General features: G+C 39.4%; 1 protein-coding gene across 1 annotated transcript in view; it reads right to left on the bottom strand.

Annotated features, from left to right (window-relative positions):
* The window catches only part of col14a1a (collagen, type XIV, alpha 1a), a 150,852-nt gene that overhangs the window by 61,462 nt on the left and 63,844 nt on the right, over window positions 1-25,546 (bottom strand). Inside the window, exons 23-27 of the mRNA XM_042424334.1 lie at window positions 24,167-24,283; window positions 14,555-14,701; window positions 12,454-12,528; window positions 9,441-9,580; window positions 6,799-6,922 (exon numbers count right to left, since the gene is read on the bottom strand). Coding sequence (XP_042280268.1) covers window positions 6,799-6,922; window positions 9,441-9,580; window positions 12,454-12,528; window positions 14,555-14,701; window positions 24,167-24,283 — 603 coding nt within the window. The remainder of the gene's footprint in view (window positions 1-6,798; window positions 6,923-9,440; window positions 9,581-12,453; window positions 12,529-14,554; window positions 14,702-24,166; window positions 24,284-25,546) is intronic.

Here is a 25,546-nt window from a genome sequence, read left to right as displayed (position 1 = left end):
CATCGTCCTCCTTACAGAACAGTCTCAACTCAGGGATGTTGATGGGCTTCTTTGCATGAACTGCCCACTTCAGGTCCTTCCACAGAATTTCCATAGAATTAAACTCGGGACTTTGACTCGGCCAATCCAAAACATTAACTTTCTTCTGCTCCAACCATTCTTTGATAGAACAATCGTGTTTAGGGTTGTTGTCTTGCTGCATGACCCACTTTCTGTTTAGCTTCAGTTCACAGACAGATACCTTGACATTTTCCTGTAGAATTTGCTGGTACAACTCAGAACTCATAGTTCATCAATGATTGCAAGCTGTCCTGGTTCAGAGGCAGGAAATCAGGCCCAAACCATGATACCATGTTTCACAGATGGGATAAGGTTCTTATGCTGGAATGCAACGCTTCTCATTCAGGCCAAAAAGTTCGATTTTGGTCTCATTTGTCCACAGAACATTTTTCCAAAAACCTTCTGGCTTATCCACGTGGTCTTAAGCAAAGCTTACTTTTTGGGGAGTAGTGGCTTTCTCCTTGCAACTCTGCCATGCACACTATTGATGTTCAATGTTTTCCTGATGATGGACTCATGAACACTGACTGTAGCCACTGCAAGAGAGGCCTTTAGTGTTCTTGATGTTTCCCTAGGGTCCCTTGTGACCGCTGAGACTATATACCTAGCTCTTGGTGTGATCTTTGCTGTTAGACCACTCCTGGGGAGGTTAACAATAGTGTTGGATGTCTTTCGTTTTTATACAATCTGCCTGACAGTCGACTGGTGGAGTCCAAGCTCTGGTTTTGTAACCTTTTCCAGCCAGGTGAGCATCAACAACTGTTCTTCTAAGGTCCTCAGAGATCTCCTTTGTTTGAGCCATGACACACTTCCACAAACCTGTGTTGTGAGGCTCGGACTTTGAAGGCCCATTTCTCTTCTTTTAATAAGGCAGACTCACACCTGATTGTCATCCCATTGATTGAAACACCTGACTCTAATTTCCCCTTCAAATGAATGAAAATCTTATCAAATGAAAATCTTATCACATTTTAGGTCATGTTTATGCAGAAATAGAACAAATTCTAAAGCGTTGCAAACTTTCAAGCAAAACCGCTAGTATGATCCTTTATTTAATATTTAGACCCTCTCCTCAGTATTTTCTGGTGCCATCTTCTCATGCGAGGCTTCACTTCTTAATTTCTGGTGCAACAAGTGAGGCTGGATAGCGAGAAATGCTTGACAGACCAATCTTATTGGCAGCACAGATGTCTTCATTAACAATCTAAAAAATGAATGAATGCTTGTGACCTTGGCTACAATTTTAATGTACTCACTAATTTAAAAACATGTATTATTTATTGTTCCACTGACATTAATAAAACACATCATTGAGTCCATAATTATTACCTGAAAATGAGTGACTTGAATGCCTCTGAAATCAGATTTAGGCCGAGTGTCCATTAGCATTTAGAATAAGTGAGAAAATAGACAATGTCCTATGTATTTAAATGAGACCTAAATGTTAAGAGATGAGACAAACTAAGATGGAAATGCAAAAATAACATGCAAGTCCCACAAAAAGTTAAAAGTTGATGAAGTTTAGACAGTGTGCGATTAACATCAGCTGCTTAATCAACTTAATCAGTCAATAAAATGTAAGACAGCTTCAAAAGGTTTCAAGACACGCCCACAACAAAATAACAAAAGTGGTTTCAACTACTTATCTGGGAATATAATACCTGTCATATTAGTATGATTGTGCTTTAAGGCCCTCAAAAATACCTGCATTTTAAAAAACTGTTCAATCAGTTTATTAAGAAGGTGATTTTGCTAAATTATTTGCTCAATTATACTGTATTTTAATCATATTTCTATTGTTCTATGTGCCTCCAAACAGCTCTCTCCATTGCTCACAACAGATGTGAACTTTACTGTTGTAGAAACATGCATTTTGAACAGATGAAAGTGATAATTATTATTGTTTTCAATGCCAAAAATATGGTACAAGGAAAAGTGACTTAAACTACTGGAGAAACTGACCGATCAGCAATGTGTCCTTCATGGCCTTGATTGAACAGTGAAGTATTAACACGCTTATTGGCCCTTTGGTGTTGCACACATGCAGTTCATTTCTATTTAATGCCAATTTTTGCATACTGTCCATCATGATTTGCATTAATAGTTCGTATAATTCATCTCCACATCTCCACCTGACCTTTTCATTAAATAGACGATCGCTGCCATTAATCCTTTTAACTCCTTCTGCTCTTACACTTTCTCTAATCTCACTTTTCGTGTGTTTTTAAGGATGCATCTAAGTTATGAAAAGAAATACTGAGTTTTAGGAAATTTTGCAACCAATGAAAACAAACAAAAAAAAAACCCAGATGAAGCCACAAATAGCCCAGAAGATAAATAAATAAATGGCTCTATTTGTGTATGGTGTGTTTGCCATATAAATCCCGCCAGTGTTTCCCAATTTCTAACCAAACCAAACCCTCAGACCACATCCCAGCCTCCTCCTCCCTTTTTTTCACCGAGCTGTCAGTGATGACAAATGATAGAGAGCTTGGCCTGTAAAGTGTTGTGCTGTCAGATATCTGCCAGTGATACATCTGTTTCTACACTGTCCTCTGATCACACTGGGCGAGAGTGGAATTACAGCAGCTAGCCAGGCATGAAGTGAGACACGGGACCGAGCAGAGGAGAAGGGAGATGAGAAGGAAGATGGGGGGTGGGTGGGTGGTGGAGGAAGGGCAAGGACAGGTAGGAGACACAGATGAAAAAGGTGATAGAAGGTAGAACTGAGGAAGAAGAAGAAGAAAGGAGGCAGGTGGGAAAGACAAGTGTAGTTCAAAAAGAGTTAAAAAAAACCGAACAGAAACAGAAACATGTCAGTGGATCTTAGACTAAGAAGCCTATAATTAATCAGTGATTCATCACTTTGTGTGTGTGAGGTAATCTATGTCAGTTTGGATTTGGCTCCTGTCTGGCAAAAGTTTACCAGTTTTCTCACTGTCATTGAAGAAAAGAAACTATGAGAGAAAACAAAAATAGATGAAATAATCGTGCCTGTTTTAGCCTCCAACGCTTTAGTGCATCTTAATCCTTTGTTCTTGCAGGAAGATATTTTTCCTCCCAGTGTTTTGTGGCTGCAGGTGAAGTCTGTATGACTGAGAAGAGATTGTAATATTCTCTTTCAGGGTTATTATGAACTGCCATAAAATCCCCTAATCTTTGAAAAGCAAAAGTAAGTTCCTACAGTAAGTTAAAAAGGGTGATGTGAAAAAAAAATCTTTGCAATGCATTATTGAAAATATACAATGGATTTTGAATGGCTTTGACAGTCAGTGAAACACATTCATGGGCAATTCATACAGCTCATAAAAGACTCATAAACCTTGAAGATTCAGTGAGGGTCTCACACAAACTGCATCACCACAGCTGAAGCAGGACTGGCTGCTTAAAGAAAATCATAGAATAAGGCCGATCTGACTAATCTAATGTGTGAATATGTTAACATAAAGTTAAGGATTAAAAGAAATACTACTTTACATTCTGCAAGTCCTCCACCTTAACAAACACTCACAACCACACACACACACACACACACACACACACACACACACACACACACACACACACTCATACTGTATATACTGTACGGGGATAAAGAGTCTTACAGCAGCAGCTACATTAAATCAATCATTCACTGAGTCAGTCAGAGGCTCACTAATACCTTAATGAATAAATGCATAGTGAAAAGCCAAATCCCAGAATATCAGCTTCAACACACTGAATCCTCAACATGCTCTTCCCTCAAACTCTTGTAGGAGAGAGTACGGGAAAAAAAACAGACTGTAGAATCTTAAAAAAGACAGCGTTATTTACATACTGTTTTTAAAATGGGTGTAGATGATGAAGTTCATTACATTAATTGGCTCAAAAGGAGAATTTGTCCCTGTCCCTTCTCCTTAAGCTATAACTTCTAGAGCACATATTGCTCCAGAGGCTACTCTGTGGCCAGTTGTCAGAGATGGTGTGGTTAGTGGGAAGCTGGTAACCAGTGAAAATAAGCCTTTATTTTCAATATACATGAACTTTACTGTGGATTTATGTGTGTTTTTGAACATGTTTCAAAGTGCATTTTCAATGTGTTCGCTTGACCTGAGGGTTGTAGGATATGGAATATAAAGTTAGCTTGCCATTTACAGTAATAACATAAAAAAGGCATTAAAGCTGTGGGGTTTCTTGTTGGCTAGCGGTTGCTTCCACACAGATACAGCTGCCAAAGGCTAAAGGCTAAAGAGGCAGAAAGCTACAGTCTTTTATTTGAGGGCTTTGGAGGATTTAGACACAGTGAGGGGCTGGCAGTGGGGGGGAGGGTAGTTTGGATTGGGAAGGTGAAAAAGAGTTTAGGGTTGTAATGCAAGCCTCAGTCCTGAAAGCCGCCTCTCAACAGACCAGAGGAGTACGATGTAAGTAAGGAGGTTTAGGCACAGTCTCCAGAACTGTATATCATAGTTTGTATAATTTAACAGTATAATATAAAAGTGTTACTTTATATTTAGTACCATATTAGCATTCAGAAAATAGTAAAGGAAAAATCAGGAAAATATCTAAATTATGAAAAAAACCTCATTAAATAGGACAGGAAAATAATCAATGAGGTATCACTGAAACAGCCCAAACTTATCAATAAATAATAACTATTTTCACATTTATTGTAATAAATATGAAAAAAGATACACCTTCAAACAAAAAGGAACTCTTACATACACTAAAATATAAGTATATGGTATGGAAGTAAGGACATGGTAAAGAATCAGCATTATGTTTCAGCCAAGAAGAAGATTAATTCTACGCTGAGGATAGTGTGCTGTGCGTGTATGTGTGTATGTGCCGGGGAGAGAGAGAAATTGTGAGTCTGTGAACATTTGCCTAACCTTGTGAGAGCTGGCTGCCTCATCCTTCTCTTTGTGTGGGGAAGATGAAATTTCATGGTTTATTTTCTGTTCTGCTGTAGTCCACATGCACACACACAGACGCACACAGTGCCTTGTCAGCTAAAACACCACCTGTTCCCACCTGTTAAACCATAAGAAAGTACAGTGGATAACGCACAGAAGAAGGAATGATGTGAGAGAAAAGGGGTTACGGGAATAAAGGAATGGATGAAGAAGAACAGTACTGGGATAGAGCAAGATGAGGAAGTTGGAGATGAGAGAAAGTAGGGGCTGAAAAAACAAGGGACAAAAAGAAGAGGAAAAAAAGAAGAAAAAAGAAGAAAGGGCAAACAGAAAGAGAACAGAGGCAAGGAGGGGAGGACATTAGGGGGCTGACAACAGAGTAGAGGAGGAAAGAAAAGAAGCGAGAGGAGAAGTAGAAGGGTTAGGTAGGGATAAGTGGATAGAAAGAGAAGAAATGATGTGTGATCAGCCCTGGAGCTGATAGGTAAGCTCAAGGACACAATTTCTCTGAGCAGACACTGAGCCATGACCCAGACTTTAAGAGCGTTAAAGTGCTCTGAACAACCGGCATCACCTGCAAAGCCGCATTAATGCATTGAAGTTACTGACATTCACCTTGTGCTTACTAGCACAGCTGGATGCTTTCACATGAATGTTACAACAGATTCACAAACTGAAACTGCTTGTTATGTATTCTGGCCCTAAATGAAAGTCTTTCATCTCTGCAATGTGTGCTAGTTTTAACAAGTGTCCTGCAATTGAGGAAAAGTGGCATTTTCAAAGAGATATTGCAAAATTCACAAAACGCTTTCTACAAGATTGCTTGTCAAGATTTGTTGTGGTAAAGTGAGATTAAAAGTTTAATCTTGACCTTGGAAACAGCCAAACAATTTCACTACAAGGCCCATTACTAGCTGCTCTGGAGTTTTGCTTATCAGTCCCTCCAGGAAATTGTGATTTTGTTATCGAGAAATTAAATGAAATGGCAAAATCAACAGACCGTTTTGGACCAGTTGTCGCATTTCGTATCGTAGTAACGTATGTCATCACAGCGCACATTCAGGTGGAAGAGGTGACAAATCTCGCCTGCCAAAAAATGCTGCCATAGACCGGTGCAAAACAATTTCCAATTTTCACTTTGCATATGTAAAAATGGACACTTTGGAAATTAAACTATATGTTAATGGATTTATTTTAATGGCATTATTGACTGATTTTATTTGGTGCTAATGTTGATGGTGAAGTGTATTTAATAAAGGCTTATAAATGGAACTCAAGGACAATATTTTCTTTTTTATATAACTTTGAGCTCATGGTTCTCATATTTAGAAAATAAATTAAAAAAAATAGCACTGAAATATAACTGTTTCTGTGATATGCATTATTTTCTTTTGCTTGCAATTTTTCCCAATTCCATGCAATTTTACCGCAAAAAGAACACATAAAACATTGCAAATTGTATCGCAATTTTTTAGAAAAGTTGCTGCAAAATCAAGCATTTTTTTAGCCACAATAACAAAAAAAACTCACAATCAGCAGATGGACGTTGCCCAGTTGTCATGGAAAGTAGATGTTCAAATTTCCATTTTTTTTGAGCACTTTAAGGAAACTATCTTACCTAATCTTTTTTAGAGAAACTCCATCTGCTGAGGAAGATCATGTGATTCCGTTGAAAGCGCCAGGACAGCTGCTAATGGATCTTGTGGTGATATTGTTTTGTTAACTGGTTGTGTTAACTGGTTTTAGGCTGTGGTACTAACCTGATATCTGAATGTACCTTTCTCGTCTAACTATCACCACATGAATCCCACTAATACACTTTAACTGTTCCTCCCACTGTTCTGACCTGTCTTGGTGTTTCCTCCCTTATATCTGATCCTCTGAATAGCTTCCAGCAGCGCTTCCTTGTTTCCATGGGAACTCAGCTGGAATTCTGTCCGAGCATCGTCACTGAACTGAGCAATGGCCACCTGGAGATAGGAAGAGACAGACAGACAGACAGAAAGGTGAAAAAAGTTCAACTCAAATGATAAAAAGTTAAATTCACATTTCCCTGAACCGCTGCTGTTTTAGGCTTAATAAATTCTTCAATCATCATTCGCTCACACTCATGTCAGTCATACTACAACTGAAATGTGTTTCTATATTTGAGTGTGCAGGTCTGTTTAAGCTTCCTCCAAAGAAAAAAGCAAGAAGCCAAATTACTCCAAGTAGCCAATGTGGCATACTCTAATTGTTATGAAGCCAAATGACTCTGCTTTGGGTCCAAGAATCTAATATTTACCTCATTATCGCCTGCAATTTCTGCATTTATTCTGAACCGCACCAACAGTATAAAACAGATGCTGCCTTTGTTTGCTAAAGGAAATACTGTAATTATATATATAGATTCAGAGTGCTTTAATAATCCCACAAGGTGAATACTGTACAAATGTGAAAGCTAAATAGTAAATGACACACAAGAAATCAAAATATAATGTTTTCATTGTTTAACTTCTGAGGCATAACCAGTGATGTTACAGATAACACCTTTTTTCGTTGGTCAGTACTGGTGGTCTTAACGTTTTTCACGCTGAGCATCTAAAGTAAACGTTCATGATGTGAAATAGGAATATTACAGCCTTATTTTATGCAAGACTGTAGGTGAAAATGCATTGAAATATATACATCCGAACTCCCAAATCGGAGCTATAATCAATCTAATTGCCTTACTCTAAGAGGGGCGAACAACTACCATTACCTCCAGACTGCTAATGGTGCTGTTGTTGGCTCAGGGAAGCCTACATTTACCAGCCAACTTTCTCTTTACTGTACAGCCAACTCTCTCACGTTACAGCCAGTGTTTTGCTCTTGGTAGTCTACTGCCAGAGGGTTATGGGGCACAGTGAGGGAGGCAAACTGCTTAACAGCAGACACTACACAAATGAAAGAAAAAGGTTTAGCAAGCACCTCTATGGTGTGACAAATTAACCAGCTGAGCTCTGCTGACATAGTGGAGGTTTTAGCAGGGACGGAGCGCAAAGACAATAAGGAGCTACTGCCCCAAGTCACAGCCTGGTATTACTATTGATGAACCTGATATATGAGAAACACTGAGGCAGTGGAGATGGTAACATTAACTGTGGCAACGTGATTCAAAGTATTACTCATGGTGGATTTTATACTAAGAATCAAGATAATAGTGTATTCAAGTATTAGTCTCAAACCCTTAAGGCAATGGTGCATGATCCACTTGATATTTGTTCCAACTTTTAATGCATCCAGACTTAAGTTATTAAGAGCACCATTATTGCCAGAAAAGTAATGTTTTCAGGCACAAAACAAAGTGGTAGCAAATGAGCAGAGCTGATCGAATGCTGCGCAGCAACAACAACAAAAAAAGTATTTCCAGAAAGTAAGAAATGACTCACTAGGGGGTGGTCATGCTGATTTCTCGGGGGATAGCCACAGAAAATTGGGTGAAATTCAGCTCCAAAGCATCCTTCCAGAATCAATTACTGCTAACAGCAGCAGCCCTCCTAAAATAGTAAATGAGCCAAACCCACATAGCTCCAAAGGACAAGGGGTACACTAAGATTATTCAAGATTCTGATTAGGGAAGATCAGTTTGGTTTGAGCAACACTCTTTTAGCATTTCCGAAGAACGCCCATTTCTGTCTGTATTTTAGCAAAGATCTACTGAATGAAAACCTAGTTTTTAGTTTTTAGGATTTGAAACGTTTGCGCAGTAGTATGAGATGAAATGGTTTGCAGTTTATGGAGGACAGTGGGTTGTTTTATATAAGTTTACTGTTTGTTTGAAAGTGTTTCGTGCATTGCAAGTCAGCAAGTCTGTAAAGTATTGCATTCCCTTGCAGATCCTGCGTGGGTTTGTAATCTTTCTCTTTCGGGGTATAATCCCACAAAAATTTGAAAATAAAATATATTGTATAATCTGAGCCACAGATTACACAATGATATGTAATTTCTTTATTTCATCATTATTATGGTTTTCAGTGTGGCTAATTTTGGCGAGATCCCCAGCATCTGTTTTACATTCTGTTTCCCATGAGCATGCATTTCTCAGAAGAAAAATGCTATAACAAAGAAAATAAATGACAAAGAGAGCGAACAAAAATTAAAAGCCTACAGCACATTTGTATTTCTGTTGGTTAACTTATATCGTAGTGCTGTATAAATGGGCATGTACAGTAATTTTCACTAGACTCAGACATTTAGACTAGACACAAGAACCACTGGCGGTCATCAATGTGAATACCAGCACTCCAGGAAGACTCACTGTAACATTTTTCAGACCTAGATAGTCATGACTGCAAGACATTTTTAATTCAGAAATCTTTCCCCCAAGTAATAGAGCATTTGGGGAAAATGGAGAAAAAGTTACATTACACAAGTAAAACTTACTAATTATCTTCTCCCTCTGAGGCCCAACATTCAGTCTGAGGTGAACTGAAGTGCTGTAGGTGAGGGTGTGGTCACATAACTCACCTGGGTGCCGTCTGGTCCAATCAGATCCAATGATCCCATAGTGCTATAGAGGAAACGTGTAATCTTCATGAAGTTGTCGTCTCCGATGGACCAGGAGCCATCGACCAGGAATGCCAGGTCAGCCTTGGCCTCCTTACACACTACACAGAACGACAGACAGACAGATTTGTCTCTGCATTTAAAAAACCAATCTCATACAGAATGAAGGTCAGTGGAGGACAAAGCACAAGTTAAATGTTAAGGGGCTGCCTCATATACTCAGAGTATGAATAATATATGCATAGTATGAAGCACTGCAAATATATATACCGTATATCCCCTGGAACAGGATAAATATGTAAAGACTGGCTCTACAGATCAATTAGCACGCTGTGGAGTTTAAAGGTTTAGTGCACACTTTCCAAGTCAGAGTTTCAAATTATTTTTTTCTGAAAAATATGCCACTACATATCCAATTGAGTATTTTTTTTCCTTCTGTCAGCTGCTCATTCACATTCCTGGTCAAGCAGTGACTTTTCCTTCTGCTTTTATCCTTCTCAATGACTCCCAGTAGCCTTATATTTGCTGCTGTAAAGTTGTTTTGTGGTTTTAATAACATTTCAAACTCCAATTCTTCGCTAAATTTCAAACCCTGTTCATAACCATGTCAGCTCCCATAAAAGCCCAGAAAATCCTTAACTGTATTTACACTGTTTATAAGGGAAAATGGCTGAAAGAAGAGAAGAGAAGAAAATTTGACAAAAATATACTCTGAAGGTGTTATTATTTTTCTTAAAAGAACCGACCTATTATTGTACAGTTTTTACAGTGGAAGGTCTCATGCTTGTCAGAAATGTCAAGTTAAAGGTCAGCTGCAGAATCTTTTGATTACAAGGTTTTATTTGGCTGAAAGCCATGATGGGACTTATTTATTCTCTCCTCTACCTGTTAATATCTGTCTCGATCACGCTCTCCTCTGTCTATCATTCTCTCTGTCTCTGCTTTTATACCGGATGTCTTTTTCTTATGTCTTTCTGGCTGTAGCTACCTTTGTGCCTGTCTCTCCGTTTGTCTCTCTTTCTGTCCACTCCCATCTGCATGCTCTCTTTTTATCTTGCCCATCACTTTGTTTGACACTTTTCCTCTTGTTTTTGCTGTTTCTCTCTCACTTACAGACACACTTTACTCTCTTTTTTCTTTATGGCTCTGTCCTGAGTAAAGGTTGCCTGTCATTACAGACAGAGGCAATGGTCTGACAAAGGTCAGAAACTTAGACAGAAATGCTTACAGACGGGCTCAGCGGGTGTGTCAGATCATGTCTGTGGAGTTTGTGTTGCAGGTCAACCTTTTACCTGAGCCCATCAGACGGGAACAGAGGAGGAGGATCGTCTGGGTAAGTGGTGGTGGGTTGGACTATGAACCTGTACCCCTTTGTTCCTAATCTTCCAAGGCTTGTCAGGCCATCTACAGTGAGAATATTTGCCTGTCTTGTCTCATGAGTAATTTTCTTGTTCTTGTTTAAGTTGCAATTAATTGAGGTTTTCCATTAAGTTGCTATGAAAAAGGAAAAGGAGAGGCCGTCTCACATTGAAATTGGCAACCTCAGAAGTTTTTACTAATGCAACGTTTCAACCTGTATGGTCTTTGTCAGGCCAACATTCATGTGAGGCTGTACATACAGACAGCTTCTCCTACAGTTAGGACATCACATACATAATAAGCCCCCCTATCAATTGTTATGCACAGAGAAAACGCACAATGTAGCCCATGAAGGACATGTAAAATGTGTATTACATGTCCCTCACGGACAGCTTCTCCTTTTGCTTTGCTGCTTTTTAGTGAGTAAATGATGTAATTAACATTAGTATTTCATTGCTGTTAACAAGTTCTTAAGATTATTTTATAGCTTATTATAGTTTTAGAATTACTAGCCAGCATGAACATACTGTAGTTACTAACGGGTTAAACCTGCAATGTCAGCTGGTACCCATATTGTGGTTGGTAGTTGGAGTATTTTGGGACTAAGCAGAAACTGTACTGAAGCTGGGTGGCAGTGATCAGGTTAGGTCTGCCTTAAAAAGATAATAAACCAGGATAAGAGTAGAATTTGTTTGTTTTGGCGTTGGCTGCAGCCCACAGTGGCCTGTGTGTGGCTCACACAATAAATTAATTGTGGAATAAAGTGCGTACATGTCTCAGCGACTTCCTGTGTGAGACACTGAAGTGTTTTTTGACTTTTCCTCTTTGCTTACTATTAAGTTACGATCTCTGATTTGGTTAGAGTGCCCCCAGATTTCCTTCCAGGTCACTGCTGATTGTTTGGAAACTGAACATAGTTTGCAGTTGTGTACAGAGTGCTGTACATAGTAACATAACAAACTTACTCTAATTGCTAGATTATTTTTTCTTTTCTGCTCTCAAAAGCAGGAAAGAGCAGCATGAATTGCGTTGCCAAGAGTGGTGGTGATCACTGTTTTAAATTTCAGCACGACTAATTTGTATACTTTGGTTACATTTTTTCCTAATCAAAATCATTTCATTTTAGGTTTCTGCCAATACAGTCCCTGATCCAATTTCACAAACACTTGAAGTGGATTCAAGTTTGTAAATGCAACAACTGAATAGCTCTGCACAAAAAATAGGCTTTTTTGTTTATTTATGTTTTATTTTAACAAAATATCAGAGTAAAGAAACTAGAAATATCATATATTTCAGATTTACACATACTGTATACAATATACATCCAAAAACCAACATGAGCAACCAAAATTGGTTAAAATAACATTTAAATCACAAATCAACTTAAAGTGTTGACTTTTTGGGCTCACTTTTGCTGACCTCATGCAAGTATCTGTTGCAACAAGTTACTAACTTATAATGCTTTTCATCAAATGATACATCATTTTGGTGTCAAGTTACTGCAGTTACCATGAGAAGTAATCAGAGCGCTATAAAGATGACCTGAAACATTAGAGAAGAATAATATATGAATGAATGTGTGTGTGTTTGTGTTTGTGTTTAGCTGCTTGCTCACCTTCTTTAGCGGGTGGGATGGTGGGAGGGGGCTCTGTGGGAGGGGGTTCAGTTGGAGCCTGAGTGGGTGCGGGCACTGGACACACACACACACACACACACACACACACACACACACACACACACAAACACACAGGGAAACAAGATAAGGTCATCGATCATCATGGCAGTGACAAGGGGCACCATCATTATGTTTATCTGCCGACCACACACACACACACAGTCAATAAGCTGTCAATGAGAGACAGCAGTAGCTTGTTCCTATTAAGCTGAAAGTTTCCTAATCCTCTCCCTGCCACCGACAGTCGGGTTCTAGACATTTACAGGAGAAAGATTTCTAGTGCAATCTGTATTTACAACCTATAGGTACATGAGCAATCCAGCTGCTGTGTTTTGTTGTATCTATCTTTGTCTCCATCACTGAGCAGTCACACAGCAGTCAGATTACATCTTTCTGCTTTCTTTCTATACAACTATCCTCCGTTCCTTCTATAAGTTGGGGACAGCAAAAGTATTTTCATCAGTCTGGTATCTGTCTGACCAGAGGCTGTTTTTTAGAGTTAAAAAACAGCCTCAGGTTGAGGTATGCCTCAGTGCCAAGCCAATTACTTTGCAGAAAGCAATAGGTTCTGTCAAACCAGAGCACAGTGAGTAAATCATGTTGGAAACATCAGTGACTGCCCACAGAAGGAGCACATATGAAATTAGATACAATGTTCTCAACAGAATGTTTCTTCAGCTTCCAAAGTAACTTTTTGGGGACAAAACTAATAATTTGTAAATGTGTTTGAATCCGTCATGAACTTTTCTGTTTAGTGGTACATTGTAGCAGAGAACCACCTCATTACAGTTGTTGACGTACTTCCTCTGTCTACTGTTTCATGTCTTTATTGTTTCTTTGTCAATGTATCTGTGGATAGTGTTTGAAAGTAAGTAAATACAAGCAACATACGTGCTTTATTTACTATTTACATTACATGCTACTTAATTATTGTACTTTTTACTCCACTACATCTGAGTGACAGCTATAGTTACTTTGCAGGATGTGAACATCTTATAAAATGTTGTACTGTTACAGAATAAACTACTCAATACTATATCAAGTAGTTAAAATTAGCTCCATCTCAACCAGCTTCATCATTAAACTTAAATGTTAATGCATTTAATAACGACCCTTCAATATAATACCTTCATCATAATTTCAAACTCTGAAAGGAGCCATTCTGCATTAGAGCTGCAACGATTAGTGGCTGGAATGATGAGTCAATTGACAGATAATTAGTTGTCAACTATTTTGATGATCAAATAATCATTTTGAGTCAATTTTTAAGAGAAAATGCTGAAATTCTCTGCTTCCAGCTTCTTAAATGTGAATTTTTTCAGGTGTCTTTATAATGGTAAACTGATTATTGGTGGGTTATGAACTGTTGGTCGGGTCAAAGCAAAACTTTTTTAGTTGCATCTTGGGCTTTGGATGACAGTTTAATCGATAATGAAAATCGTTAGTTGCAGCCCGATTCTGCACAATGAGCACATTTATCTATCCATCTATCTATCTATCTATCTATCTATCTATCTATCTATCTATCTATCTATCTATCTATCTATCTATCTATCTATCAATCAATCAATCAATCAATCAATCAATCTATCTATCTATCTATCTATCTATCTATCTATCTATCTAAACTCATCAACTGACCAATGAATTGCAACAGCAGCCTCAATCTTCACAGACAGAGAGAGAGAGAGAGAGAGAGAGAGAGAGAGAGAGACCCAAGTAAAGAATGCTGAAGGTAGAAGAGACAGTGTTGGACAGATGTTAGACAGATGTAGAACATGTCTACAGGAAGGGGCGGATGGAGAAAAAGATATTTAAGGACAGATGGAAATTATAATTGGAGAAAACAAAGAAAGGGGTGAAAATTGAGAGAAAAGCAGATAAAGGTTTCAGTGAGACTTAACTTCCTTAAAAATGTTGATGAAAAGTTGAAAATGCAACTCAAAGATGTTCCACTTAACTGTTTTGTCCTGAGTGCAGAGGCATAGATGAGAACATAATCATGAATATATACACAATATAGAAAACATTTGAAACATACGTGTCATGTCAGTGATGGAGACAGCAGGGCCCTCCATTTCCTGCATCTGGGTGTGAACGCTGATCTGGTATTGGCTGCTGGGAGTGAGGTCATAGAAGCACTGTCGGGAAGCCCCACCTCCTAGGCTCACTTCCTGCCTCTGGCTATCTGCACGTAAACAACAAAACAAATTACTCAGAGTAAAAATGTTCCAGTGATCGTCCTGGAGCTCCTGTTTCAAATTAACTTTCTTTGCAGAGCCCACTTTCACTTTTTCAGCTAGTTTCTGAATCACATTCGAGCATGGGAGGAGATTAGTATAATCACATTCTTTCAGAGTTGCATAATAAGCAGCTTTACTGGAGAAGTCAGTGGAAAAGTGCCTTGCTCAAGGGTACATTAAGGCTAAGACTCACTACTCTGCACAGACAGACTCAGCTCATATGGGGATTCAGACTCATCTTGCCTCCAGAGAGGCTATCTGCAACACGTAAAAATAACAAAAACTTAATAAAAGTAGCAATAATATTACTACTTTATTTTGTGATAACAGAAGGTAGGATTTAGACACCTTGGTGAAGTTGCATCTTTGGTTGATCCCCAGACTTTCACAGAGAACCAGGTTCAAATCAATTGTGATACATCAATCTCATCAAATCTCTGTCAATTTTATCACAGCTTAGAGTGTCATTAAAAACAAAAACTAGTGACAAACTAGTGAAAAAAGGTGACAAACTGCAAAATGTGCAGTTCTACTCATCTATAGCACCAAAAGAAACCAAAAGAAAGTAATTAGATGGTTCTGAAATTAAAAAGACAGTAGGAAAACAATATTATATCCACAGAAAAAGGAAATGAATCACATTATTGATTTCTTTCCTTTTCTCAATTTCCTCTGGATTTCACACTGCAAACACTTTCACTTTAGTGTTTATTCTGGAAAGCTGTAGAGGGAAAGCATCGTATATAACAGAGAAAAAGACTGAATGACAATTTATGTTGGCAGGCAAAAAGAATGGAAACTGGAAACACACATACACACACACGCACACACTAATAGCTGTCATTTGTCAGTTTCATTAGTCTAATTCTATTTCTTAATGTGTCTCTCATCTCGGAGACTGACAAATTAGCTCCTCCTCCACACAGGAAACAGTCATAGATAATAAAATTTCGGGAAACAGCTGTCACTGAGAGGCTTCACTTTTCCATCTGAAAAGGTGTTTAAGCAGCTGGTTGGCTCTGCGTGGATTAAACCAAATCTCTGAACTCCGGCTAGAGTATCCAGCCACTGCTCAGATGGAAGGGAGGGAGAGACAGAGATTAATACAAAGGAGAGGAAAGGAAGTGAAAAATCTTCCTCTTACTTTTTTGCTGCTTTTCTCTGACATTAAAAGGTGTAAACACGTCACTTACTGCGCATATTTCCTTCGAGTAGAACTGGTTTTATTTATGTCTCAAATCTGTACATTTACCAGCCAGCACTTCAGCTTCCGATGTATTTTCATTACTACAAATCCATATTAAAACAGAACTACCATCTGATTTAGGCTTTCTCACACAGGACACTCTGATTTGCCAAAGAGGTGCAACTAATAATGTTAAAGATGGCTGCATTTCATTTAGGTGCGCCGCTGTCATTGTTCATGCTGCTTCACTAGTGGAACAGAGTCATGGTTGACATTATTAGTCACACCTGTGTTTTCCCTGCTGTGACAAGTCAAAATGTCCTTTTATATCTTGCTTAATGTACAGCTTAGTTTACACAGTCTAATAGAAGCAAAAAACCCATTAAATTAAGAATGTCATTGAATAATATTAATGGATTAAATTATATATATTCGTGCAATATTTTTTAGGTTAATGTCAATAGTTTTTTAAACTTTCATATCTTCTTTAAAACCCATAAATCTGGTGATTAAAATCATACTGTATTCTTCAAGTGTGTGGAGTTTTTATCAAAACAAGTGCATTTATAAGATTACTTATACTTATTATTTTTCAATAACAAATATGACTTTTGTAACATAGACTAGAGCCTGATGAATGCATTAATAATCTTAATTTTTATGAAACACTTCTACTGTAGTAAAGTAGCTCTTTAGATGGCCTATAGTCAGTTATTTTCACAGTGGTTTGTATCACATTGACGTCCAATTATGCAACAAATTAAACTTGATAAATTAATTCCTCCTTAATTCTGATGCTACAGGGTATTCTAACTTCTATTAAGACTGACACATTATTGAGTGCATTGTATGACGTTTCATTATGCGGCAGAAAAAGTAGAGAAAACCATCTTTTTACCCTGTGTGTTTTTTTTCCAGAGCTCTCTGTGATATGATCCCCTACAGCACCCACAGAGTAGTCTCACTGAAATTAATGAAGAAGGCCACATTTTTTGTCCACAGAGCTACCAGTGTGAAAGTCCCCGTCCTTAAAATGTTAATGCAAGTGCTACAGGATTTAAAATCAATTGAAAGCTGTAGACTTTCACCGTGTATTGTCATGTACCCATACCCATTATCCTCTCAGAGGTATTGTAAGTGAAAACACATCAGAGCTGCATCTGGTTCTGCTTCCTATGTGACCTTTTGACAGATACTGACATTTAAAAAATAAACTCAGACAAAGGTTTTCCCACTAAATAATAGATAAATAATCAAAAGAATAAGACAAAATCTAGTGTTAACAGGTTCATGCTTGCACCAAGTAAAACCTTACCTTGTTAGGGATGTCCAGAAATCTATATAACTATATGTAGTTGGTTGCATAATGCAAACAAACACACACAAACAAATAACTTCTCTTCTGAATAGCTCTTCTCTTCTCTATCTGAAAAGTACTGAGAATGCTGTCAACAGTTTCAACAGTGTTTTTTACTGTAGGTTTTATATGAACCTCTGCTGCACAATCAATTGCCCTCTGAGGACAAATAAAAATAAAACTTGAACTTGAAGTTGTTCAATATTAGTAGACCAGCTCCAAAACAGTCTCTTGTCAGTAGAACAGATTCTACAAAGGCTTTGTAAAGGTTTTTATGTTTTAGACACTCGGTGAAAAAGGACAAAATATAAAAGTGATGAAACTGACTGACTTTTTTTCTTTCAGTGATTGATTTGATTAAAATTGATTTTTTTATTAGAGCTCCTTCTACCTTCCCTTATTCTTTTCTTCTTCTGCCCCCCTTTTTACATTTATTAACTGAGTGAGCTGTCCTAAACAGCCTCTAAAGGTCATACTCTTTGTCTTTATTCGTTTTATTCCTGACGAAATGACATGAGAAATTCTCAAAGCAGTTTTCTCCCGTGTTGTTTATTGGTGAGAAATCATGTGCATATCATACCTCTCTGCCTTTCTGCAAAGACAGAGACTGGAATGAGTAAATATCCTTCACAATGTAAATCAATGCCTTGTGAAAATGATAGAAATATATAACACTTTTTTTCTCAGATGCTCATATCACTATGAATCCAGATGACTGTGAAAGGTATACTATACATATAACTAATACACATAACACATGACACACAGATATGTATCACACACATACACACACACACACACACACACACACACACAAAGTCCTGAGTCCTCAGCTGTCATGTCTTTGTATTAATAATAAATGGAAGAGATGTTTTCATGAGGAGAGACAATAAATCTGTAAGGAATTCTAACAAAGTCAAAAGTGTGACCTGGGTGATGCAAGCAACCTGATAAAGAGACCTGGCACCCAGCAGTTGTCTCCTTTTCATCTTCTCACCTAACCGTGCAGGTCATGTATGTCATTAGGATTAGCTAGCATCAGTGCCAGTTGAGGCTGGTCCATAGAGGCAGAGGAGGTTGATCCTCCTTTTTTTTTTGAGAGGCAAAAAGGAGATCGAAATATAAAAAAGAATATTTGGTTGAAATAAACCATTACAAATCTCAGTATTATTTATAAAGTATTTTTTCTCTGTTCTTTGGAAAAAATCCATTACTGAAATTCTGTTTAAAATGTTTCAACAGCGACACCTGCAGGGCAGGAGGAGAAAGGGCAGTGTGTGAAGTGGAGGGGGGAGACAGAGGAGGACGGGTGCCTGCTGTCCTCCGCAGGGCGGGATCTCTTACATTGGACTTAATGTATTTCTTTTTTTTTTCATGCTAATCTGTGATTGGCCATGACAGGTAAAATGACGCTCCAAGGGAGGCTGTCCTCCCTTACCAATCAACAACCAGAATGCAATATTGACATCAAGTTGGTCCAATGATAGTTTCCAGATTTCATCTTCAATTCTCTCCACTGTAAGGCAGAGTAGCAGTAGATAGCTCCTTGCATTAGTCAATGCAACAGCTGGCTTGCTGTAGCAGCCTGAAGGACTCTTTATACATCCATGGAAGGACTGGTAAAGACTGTTGTTAAGCTAATGGGAGAAATTATCGGCGCAGCAGCAGCAGGACGCTGCCGGGAGGCTGGAGAGAGAAGCAACCGGAGAAACAACCAGGAGAGTTAGTTTGTTTGTCATTGTTGCTAATGATATCAGACTGGTTAAGCAGCAGCCATAAAGTTCTGTTAACTAACAAACAAGATGACCAACAGTCACAAATGGACGTTATGACATGAATACTTCATCTCCATGAAAGAAAGAAGAAGACATCAGATAGCGTCAGATACAGCTTCTCTCTCTCTGTCTCTTTGGTCGCTAATTTAATTTCTGATGGTTAAATGTCTCTGTGGCTGTTGTGTGAATTTATCTCCTTAACAAGAATGCAGCAGAGATCATATAATGTGTTGTGGGTAACGTTAGTTTGCTTGTTGAAGTTACAGTGAGCTGTCTGGACTCACTCATTGTTTTTAATTGAGTGGTTGTTCAGTCACCTGTTGATGTGTGATTAGTGAATGAGTGCAGGAGGTCTGGCTGCTTGCTTCTGACAGTTTCTTTAGTTCGTTTTTAAGCTGAGTCGTATATTGAGTAATAAGCTTAAAGTAATTAGAATAAGTGTAATAGTGTTAACTAGTGGTGTAACAGATTGTAGTTGATCTGTGATCAGTACGGATCGCCCCCCACGGTTCGGCAGGCATATGAACTGTGGATTAATTGCAAAGTTTAATGTCTCATTTAAGACAAAGTAAACAAACTGCTGTAAGTACAAGTCATGGGCAGACAGCATGTCGCTAACGTTAACAGGGATTTTGAAGAGCAACGATCAAACCAGCATCTAACGGGTCCGATGTGACATTTGAGTTATGTTTACCTGCTGTTTAATGTGCTGCAGCTGAGCAGCTAATTAGCATCTAGCTGCTAACTGACGTTAGCGGTGAATGTTTGTTATCATCAAGCTTTGATGATGCGGACAGAGGCTGTTTCATTCACTGTTTAAAAGAGGAAGGTTTCATGCCTCATGTTGCAATAACTGAGCATTGAATATTTTATATATTTTATTTTATTTTATTTTATTTAAACATTGGACATCTTAAATGTTGTTTTCATTTAAGACCATAGGCAAAAGTTCCTTGCTGTTTCTGGCTGTAAATGTGTTACAGAATAAATAGAAAACAAAGTTTTATTTGTCACCCCCCTTTTTTCCGCTGATCCTAATAATGATCTGATCCGTGACTCAAATCCGTGATATGTTCTGAACTGTGAGTTTTGTGTTCATGTTAACACCCCAAGTCAGCTTTGTAGACTATATTTTGTATGTCGTGCACATAGATCAGAGTGTGTAAGTCATGTATTTGATACATGCATTAATACTTTCTGATGTGAACCTACAATTTAAGATCTGTGAATGTTTTTAGTGTTCAATCTTTCTTGTATTCAGCACTGATCTGAACCTGTATCACATCATAAGCTTTGTGCTACTTTATATATTTCTGTATACTAAGAAAATATATAGGAAACACTTGTAAATCATGTGATATGTTGTCTGTTTTTGATGAGATCATAAATTTGTTGTCACAATAGAACAGTACTATAAGTTTGAATTTCACTTTGTTGGTAAAATGACACATTTGATCCACTCCATGGCTAAAATGAGCACTTCTTTATTTAGAGACAATATGTATATGCTAAATGTCTTTAAAGAAGCAGCCTTTTCCCCACTCAAGCAAACTGTTTTATTGGCATGTAAAATTGTCCCCCACCCCTCCGATTTCATCAGGTGGGACAATGATATAGTTAAATGCGTCATGTTGGTTTTCCTCCTGTCCTCCCCAATTTTTTGAGTGACCAGCCGCCACTGATCAGCGTTCACCACCTATGTCAATAGCCTCATAACCCATCGGTTGGAGCTATGTTTTGATTACCCAGAGGCTGCATAGCCAGTGCTCATTTCTGCCGGGAGTTTCACCAAACCCCGAGTCGTCAGACTTTTCCAGGTAGGTAGCTACATTTATTTTCCTGGTGGGTGTGTCTTACTAACTTACCCGCTTAGCTTAACACGCTAATAGTTTAGCGCCTCCGCTTATTGCGGGTGATTTACTATTGTACACTTCTCTGATACTTGTGGTTTTTATACTTATCTGACCTGTCTCGCTGGGGTGTTTTCACCTTATTACAACAACTGTGTCAACATTTGGGAAACCATAGTGGAGAGTGTTTTTTTCGCTCCTTGACTTATCACTTGTTTACAGTGATTACGTGTAATTACCCCTACGGTGTTTAATGTTAAAGTGCTAGTTTAACCGGATTTGTAGCTGAGTGTTTCTTGCTCAACTGCTACATCAGTAGCCTTATGGTGTTATAGGTGGCTACACGTGTTGAGGTGCGCTAACCTTGGCAATGTCTGTGTGGGGTAGGAACGGGCTTGTTCCCTCCGTTAGATCATCTTATCCCTTGGGCTACACCCCTTGCTGGTTTGTGACAGAAACTCTGTGCTGAAGCCGATCATGCTCTCCATTTGTGACTCCTGCTTGGTCCCTCTCAGTCCAGAGGATGGTTATGACAGATGTTTCATCATGTCTTGGCATCGAACACCTTGGCAGGCACTGACAGACAATGCTTGCATTAATTGCAGCTGTATGCTGTTTGCCAGGTTTGACAGTGGCGTTGCTGAGGCTGGCTTGCCTCCTTTAGCCTGCACTCAGCCCCCCTTCTGGTTCTAAACGTCACAGGCACACACAGGGTGACGCCTCCAACGCTAAGAAACAGAACTGTGATGAACCTTTGGCTCATCACACTTCTGGACACATTAGCCTCTGAGCTTGCTCAGATTAACACCCTTGTTCTTAATTTACAGCCTGGTGGCCCCTCCACTGATGCTGTCACTGCTGTTTCGGAGCTGCCACCCCAGGCCTGTGATAGGAGTGATGGCCTAGCTACTTCACTCTCTCTTGCCAGTCGGCATGATGAGGATGCACTTTCTGTTGCAGCTTCAAGGAACCTTTTTACGAATCAGGAAGTGGGAGAACAGGAGGAACAGGAGAGGGAGTGCCCCCTCCCCTTGGTGATAGGCTCTCACAGGTCAAGAGCAGACTACTTGCAGGATGCTAAGGCTGGTCTTTCAACAGTTAAGCAAGCCATTCAATTGGCCATCTCATGGCTTGATCTGGATGCTGCCCCTGTAGAGGTTGCTCCCTCTCCCTCTTGCCTTTTTCAAGCTCTCACTCTCACCTTTTTCAAGTGTCCCCCATAACCATCTGCCTTCAAAGTTCCACTCTCTGCACCAGACATTGATGAACTGTCCATGCCCACATTGTAGAATCACTGACGACCTCCTTACTAAGAGCTGAGATATAGCAGTTCACATGGGGTGTATTGGAAACTCTCTTTCGTGCCTTGTTCTGGCTCTATTGCAGACTCTCCAGAGTGCCAGAGTTGATGCCTCGACACAGCCTGAGGGATGCTTTGTTCCAGGCATTCACTTTCATGACCAGAGAGCTCAGAAAACTGATTTCCACTTTGACCTTGGCCTGCAACCAAGTGTGGTTTGCCCAGTCCCTCTTGTCAGAGTGGTGCAGGAAGACATTGTGCATGCTGCCTGTCTTTCCAGGCCAGATGTTTGGGCCTGCAGCCCAACAGGCCTTGGAGCGTAGTGCGCAAATGAATAAAGTCAGGCAATAGTTTGCTGACTTACACTGGGCACCTTTGTCTAAACCAAGACATCCTGGCACCCTTCCCCCTTTTGGACACCAAGGAATAGGGCACCCAGACACGGAGCTCCTACCAACTGACCCCCCAAGCCGCTCAAGAGGCATGGGAGTCTGACTCCCAGAGTCCAGGCGAAAGCCATTAGGGCTCCTTTCATTGCACCCCTTGCAGATCTGGGTCAGCGTTTTGGGCGCTGACCCCAAGAGTCACCACAGAAGGATAGTAAGTCTCCAGCAAGTACCTTCAGCCTCTAGCACCCTGGACAAACAAGGCTTATCTGTGCCACAGTGTTCCCTTAGGCTCACTTACTTCCCGCTGGGAGATAGTGGTAACAGATTCCTTCCTCTCAGGCTGGGAGGCTGTGTGGAACCACAGGGCAGTCAGGGGGACCTGGGGTCCTCAGCAGAGGCTCCAGCACATAAATGTGCTGTAGCTGTGTGCAATACACTTAGCCCTAAGACATTTTCTTCCTTTTTTGGAAGGGAAACATGTCCTTGTTTGGTCAGACAACACTTCGACAGTTTATCATGTGAACCACCAGATCCAGCCATTCTTTGCAGGCGGCTCCGAGGCTCCTTCAGCAGGCCTCGCTTCGCCTTGCAAGTCTTAGAGGAATGCATTTAACAGGTGTGCAGAACAAAGCCGCAGACATGCTTTCCTGCCAAAAGCCCCCTTTGGGCGAGTGGAGACTGAACCTGATGGTGGTTCAGATGATCTTGGAGAGGTATGGCAGGGCCGACATCATTCTGTTTGTTTCAGAAACATTGACACACTGTCCACTGTGGTTCTCTTTCTCAGAACCAATCAGTCCATTGGGGCAGGACATGCTGGCACACCGCTGGCCGGACTGCCTCCTGTATGCCTTCCCTCCACTTTCACTTCTCATGCTGACTCTTCACTCAGAGTCTCGACGAGAAGATTCTGTAGGAGAAGATTGCTGGGTGCCAGACCCCTTTATCAGATTGTTTGCATCACCCAGGTCACACGTGTGACTTTTATAGTATTACAGTATGTCTCAACCTTCTGCACCATCACGTGATGCATATCAAGGTATTACAAACTATCTCTGGTGGTCATCCAGAATTCATAGAATCTTAGTTACTTCCGTAACTCTTGATTTACTGACTGAATCGTATTCCAGTCACTTAGCTGGCAAATACCTTGTTTCTCACAAGGTGGAACGGTGAAACATGTTGGGATGACTGAAAGTGCACACTGAAATGTTGATGAGAACAGCTGTCAACTGTGTGTCTGTGCATGTGTTCTAGGACTACTGCTTGTAACCCGAAGCTCTGTCTGAAGGAAACTTCTGTCTGAAGATTTTTTGTGTTTTTTTTTAAACTGCATTTAAAAGGTGTGATCCAGGCCACATTTCAGAAAGTTGATGTTGCACTTAATTTGAATTTGGTACTGAAAAGTCAATCAGGTTAGAGTTTGGTGTGAGCCACTTGTCTCAAACAAAAAGTAAAACTAATAAAAAGCACTGAACCAAATAATGAACTAACTTTCACCACTTTTAACAACAGAGATGGCAGAACGTACATGCTCATTAAAATGTACTTACTCAGTGTAGACTGTATGGAGACTCTGTATAATGTAGCATGTAGAAGAGGCTGCCATTGGACACACATGCTATTGTGATGCACCTGGTAGGTTGACAAGCCAGAGACACCTAGGAACACTAGAGAGAGAAAGAGATGGACAGAAAAATGACAAAGAGTCAAGAAAAGTCTCATTGATCACACATCGAGCTGGTGACGGAACTTATCTTTTCACTACATATAGTATTAAAATAAATGCAAAATATTTCGAAATACACATGAAGATTGTACAATCATGTATTTTATTTGAGTATATTTCATACATTCAATGAAGAAAAACATGAAAGCAGAACATCTTCCGTCTAGCCCAAAACTATGTTAATTTATGCTACTTTGCATTTTATGCATGGTGCTTTTAGGTGTCTCTTATTTGAACTGGGATGAATTTAGCAGAGGTATATCATTAAGTAAACTCTTGACATAAATTTAGTCAGTTGGTTATTTGGGGAGTATATGCATATGATACATTACTGAGTGTTAAGTGACACAATAGTGTAAAATGTAATCCATTATCCATAATCCAGACAGCATTAGGACTGGAGTTTGGTTAAGGTTACGTTTATGACTACACGGCCATTATGATGCATCAAATAGTCAAGTGGCACTGAACTTGAACTTTCGTCTGAAATGATAGCTGAAAGAAAAACATTTAACGTACTATCCACTTAAAGTGGGAATGATGGAAATCCAGGCACAGTTGGGTAGATTTTTGAACAACGCATAAAGTACAAAATTAGTGAGGCTTAATGTTTAACTGTCTTGTGGAGAAACAATGAGACACGATGCAGCAAAATGCAAAACACCATGAGCAATTTAAGTAGCTAAAGCTTGTTTGGTAGTGAGATTCTAGTGTACTGGAAGCAAGTAAATCTCAAAGGAGCTACTCTGTCTCTATTTTCCTTTCTCTCTCTCTCTCGTTCCTTCCCCCCTTGTTAACAGATTTTGCTGATGGTATAAAATAAGCTTGGCTCTTGCGCAAGTAAATGGCTATTTTATGCTGGGACCATATGGCAGGTGCCTTATTTTAAATACTAGTGAATAATGCATATGACAACCCATCATTCCTTTCAATAATATGCAAAGACAAACAAACTCACTCTCATACACTCAGAGAAGCAACATGTACAGTAGCATGCACAGAAGTACATGTCATACATACATATATGAACATATGCGAGCATGTGTATAAGCACATGTGAATGCACATAATGTAGGGACATATAAGTTAAGACTGCTGGGCTGGCAGTTTACTCCCAACAGAATGATTTTGGCATATTCACAGAGGCAAAATGGCAGGTTCAAGACCAATGAAAAGTGTCACATTTGGCTTCGATTTCCAAAGT

The sequence above is a fragment of the Thunnus maccoyii genome, chromosome 10 (genome assembly GCF_910596095.1).
Source record: "Thunnus maccoyii chromosome 10, fThuMac1.1, whole genome shotgun sequence".
In the NCBI taxonomy this organism is placed as follows: domain Eukaryota; kingdom Metazoa; phylum Chordata; class Actinopteri; order Scombriformes; family Scombridae; genus Thunnus; species Thunnus maccoyii.
Note: the sequence above shows the minus strand (reverse complement) of the source record. Positions and strands in the feature narration are given on the sequence as shown.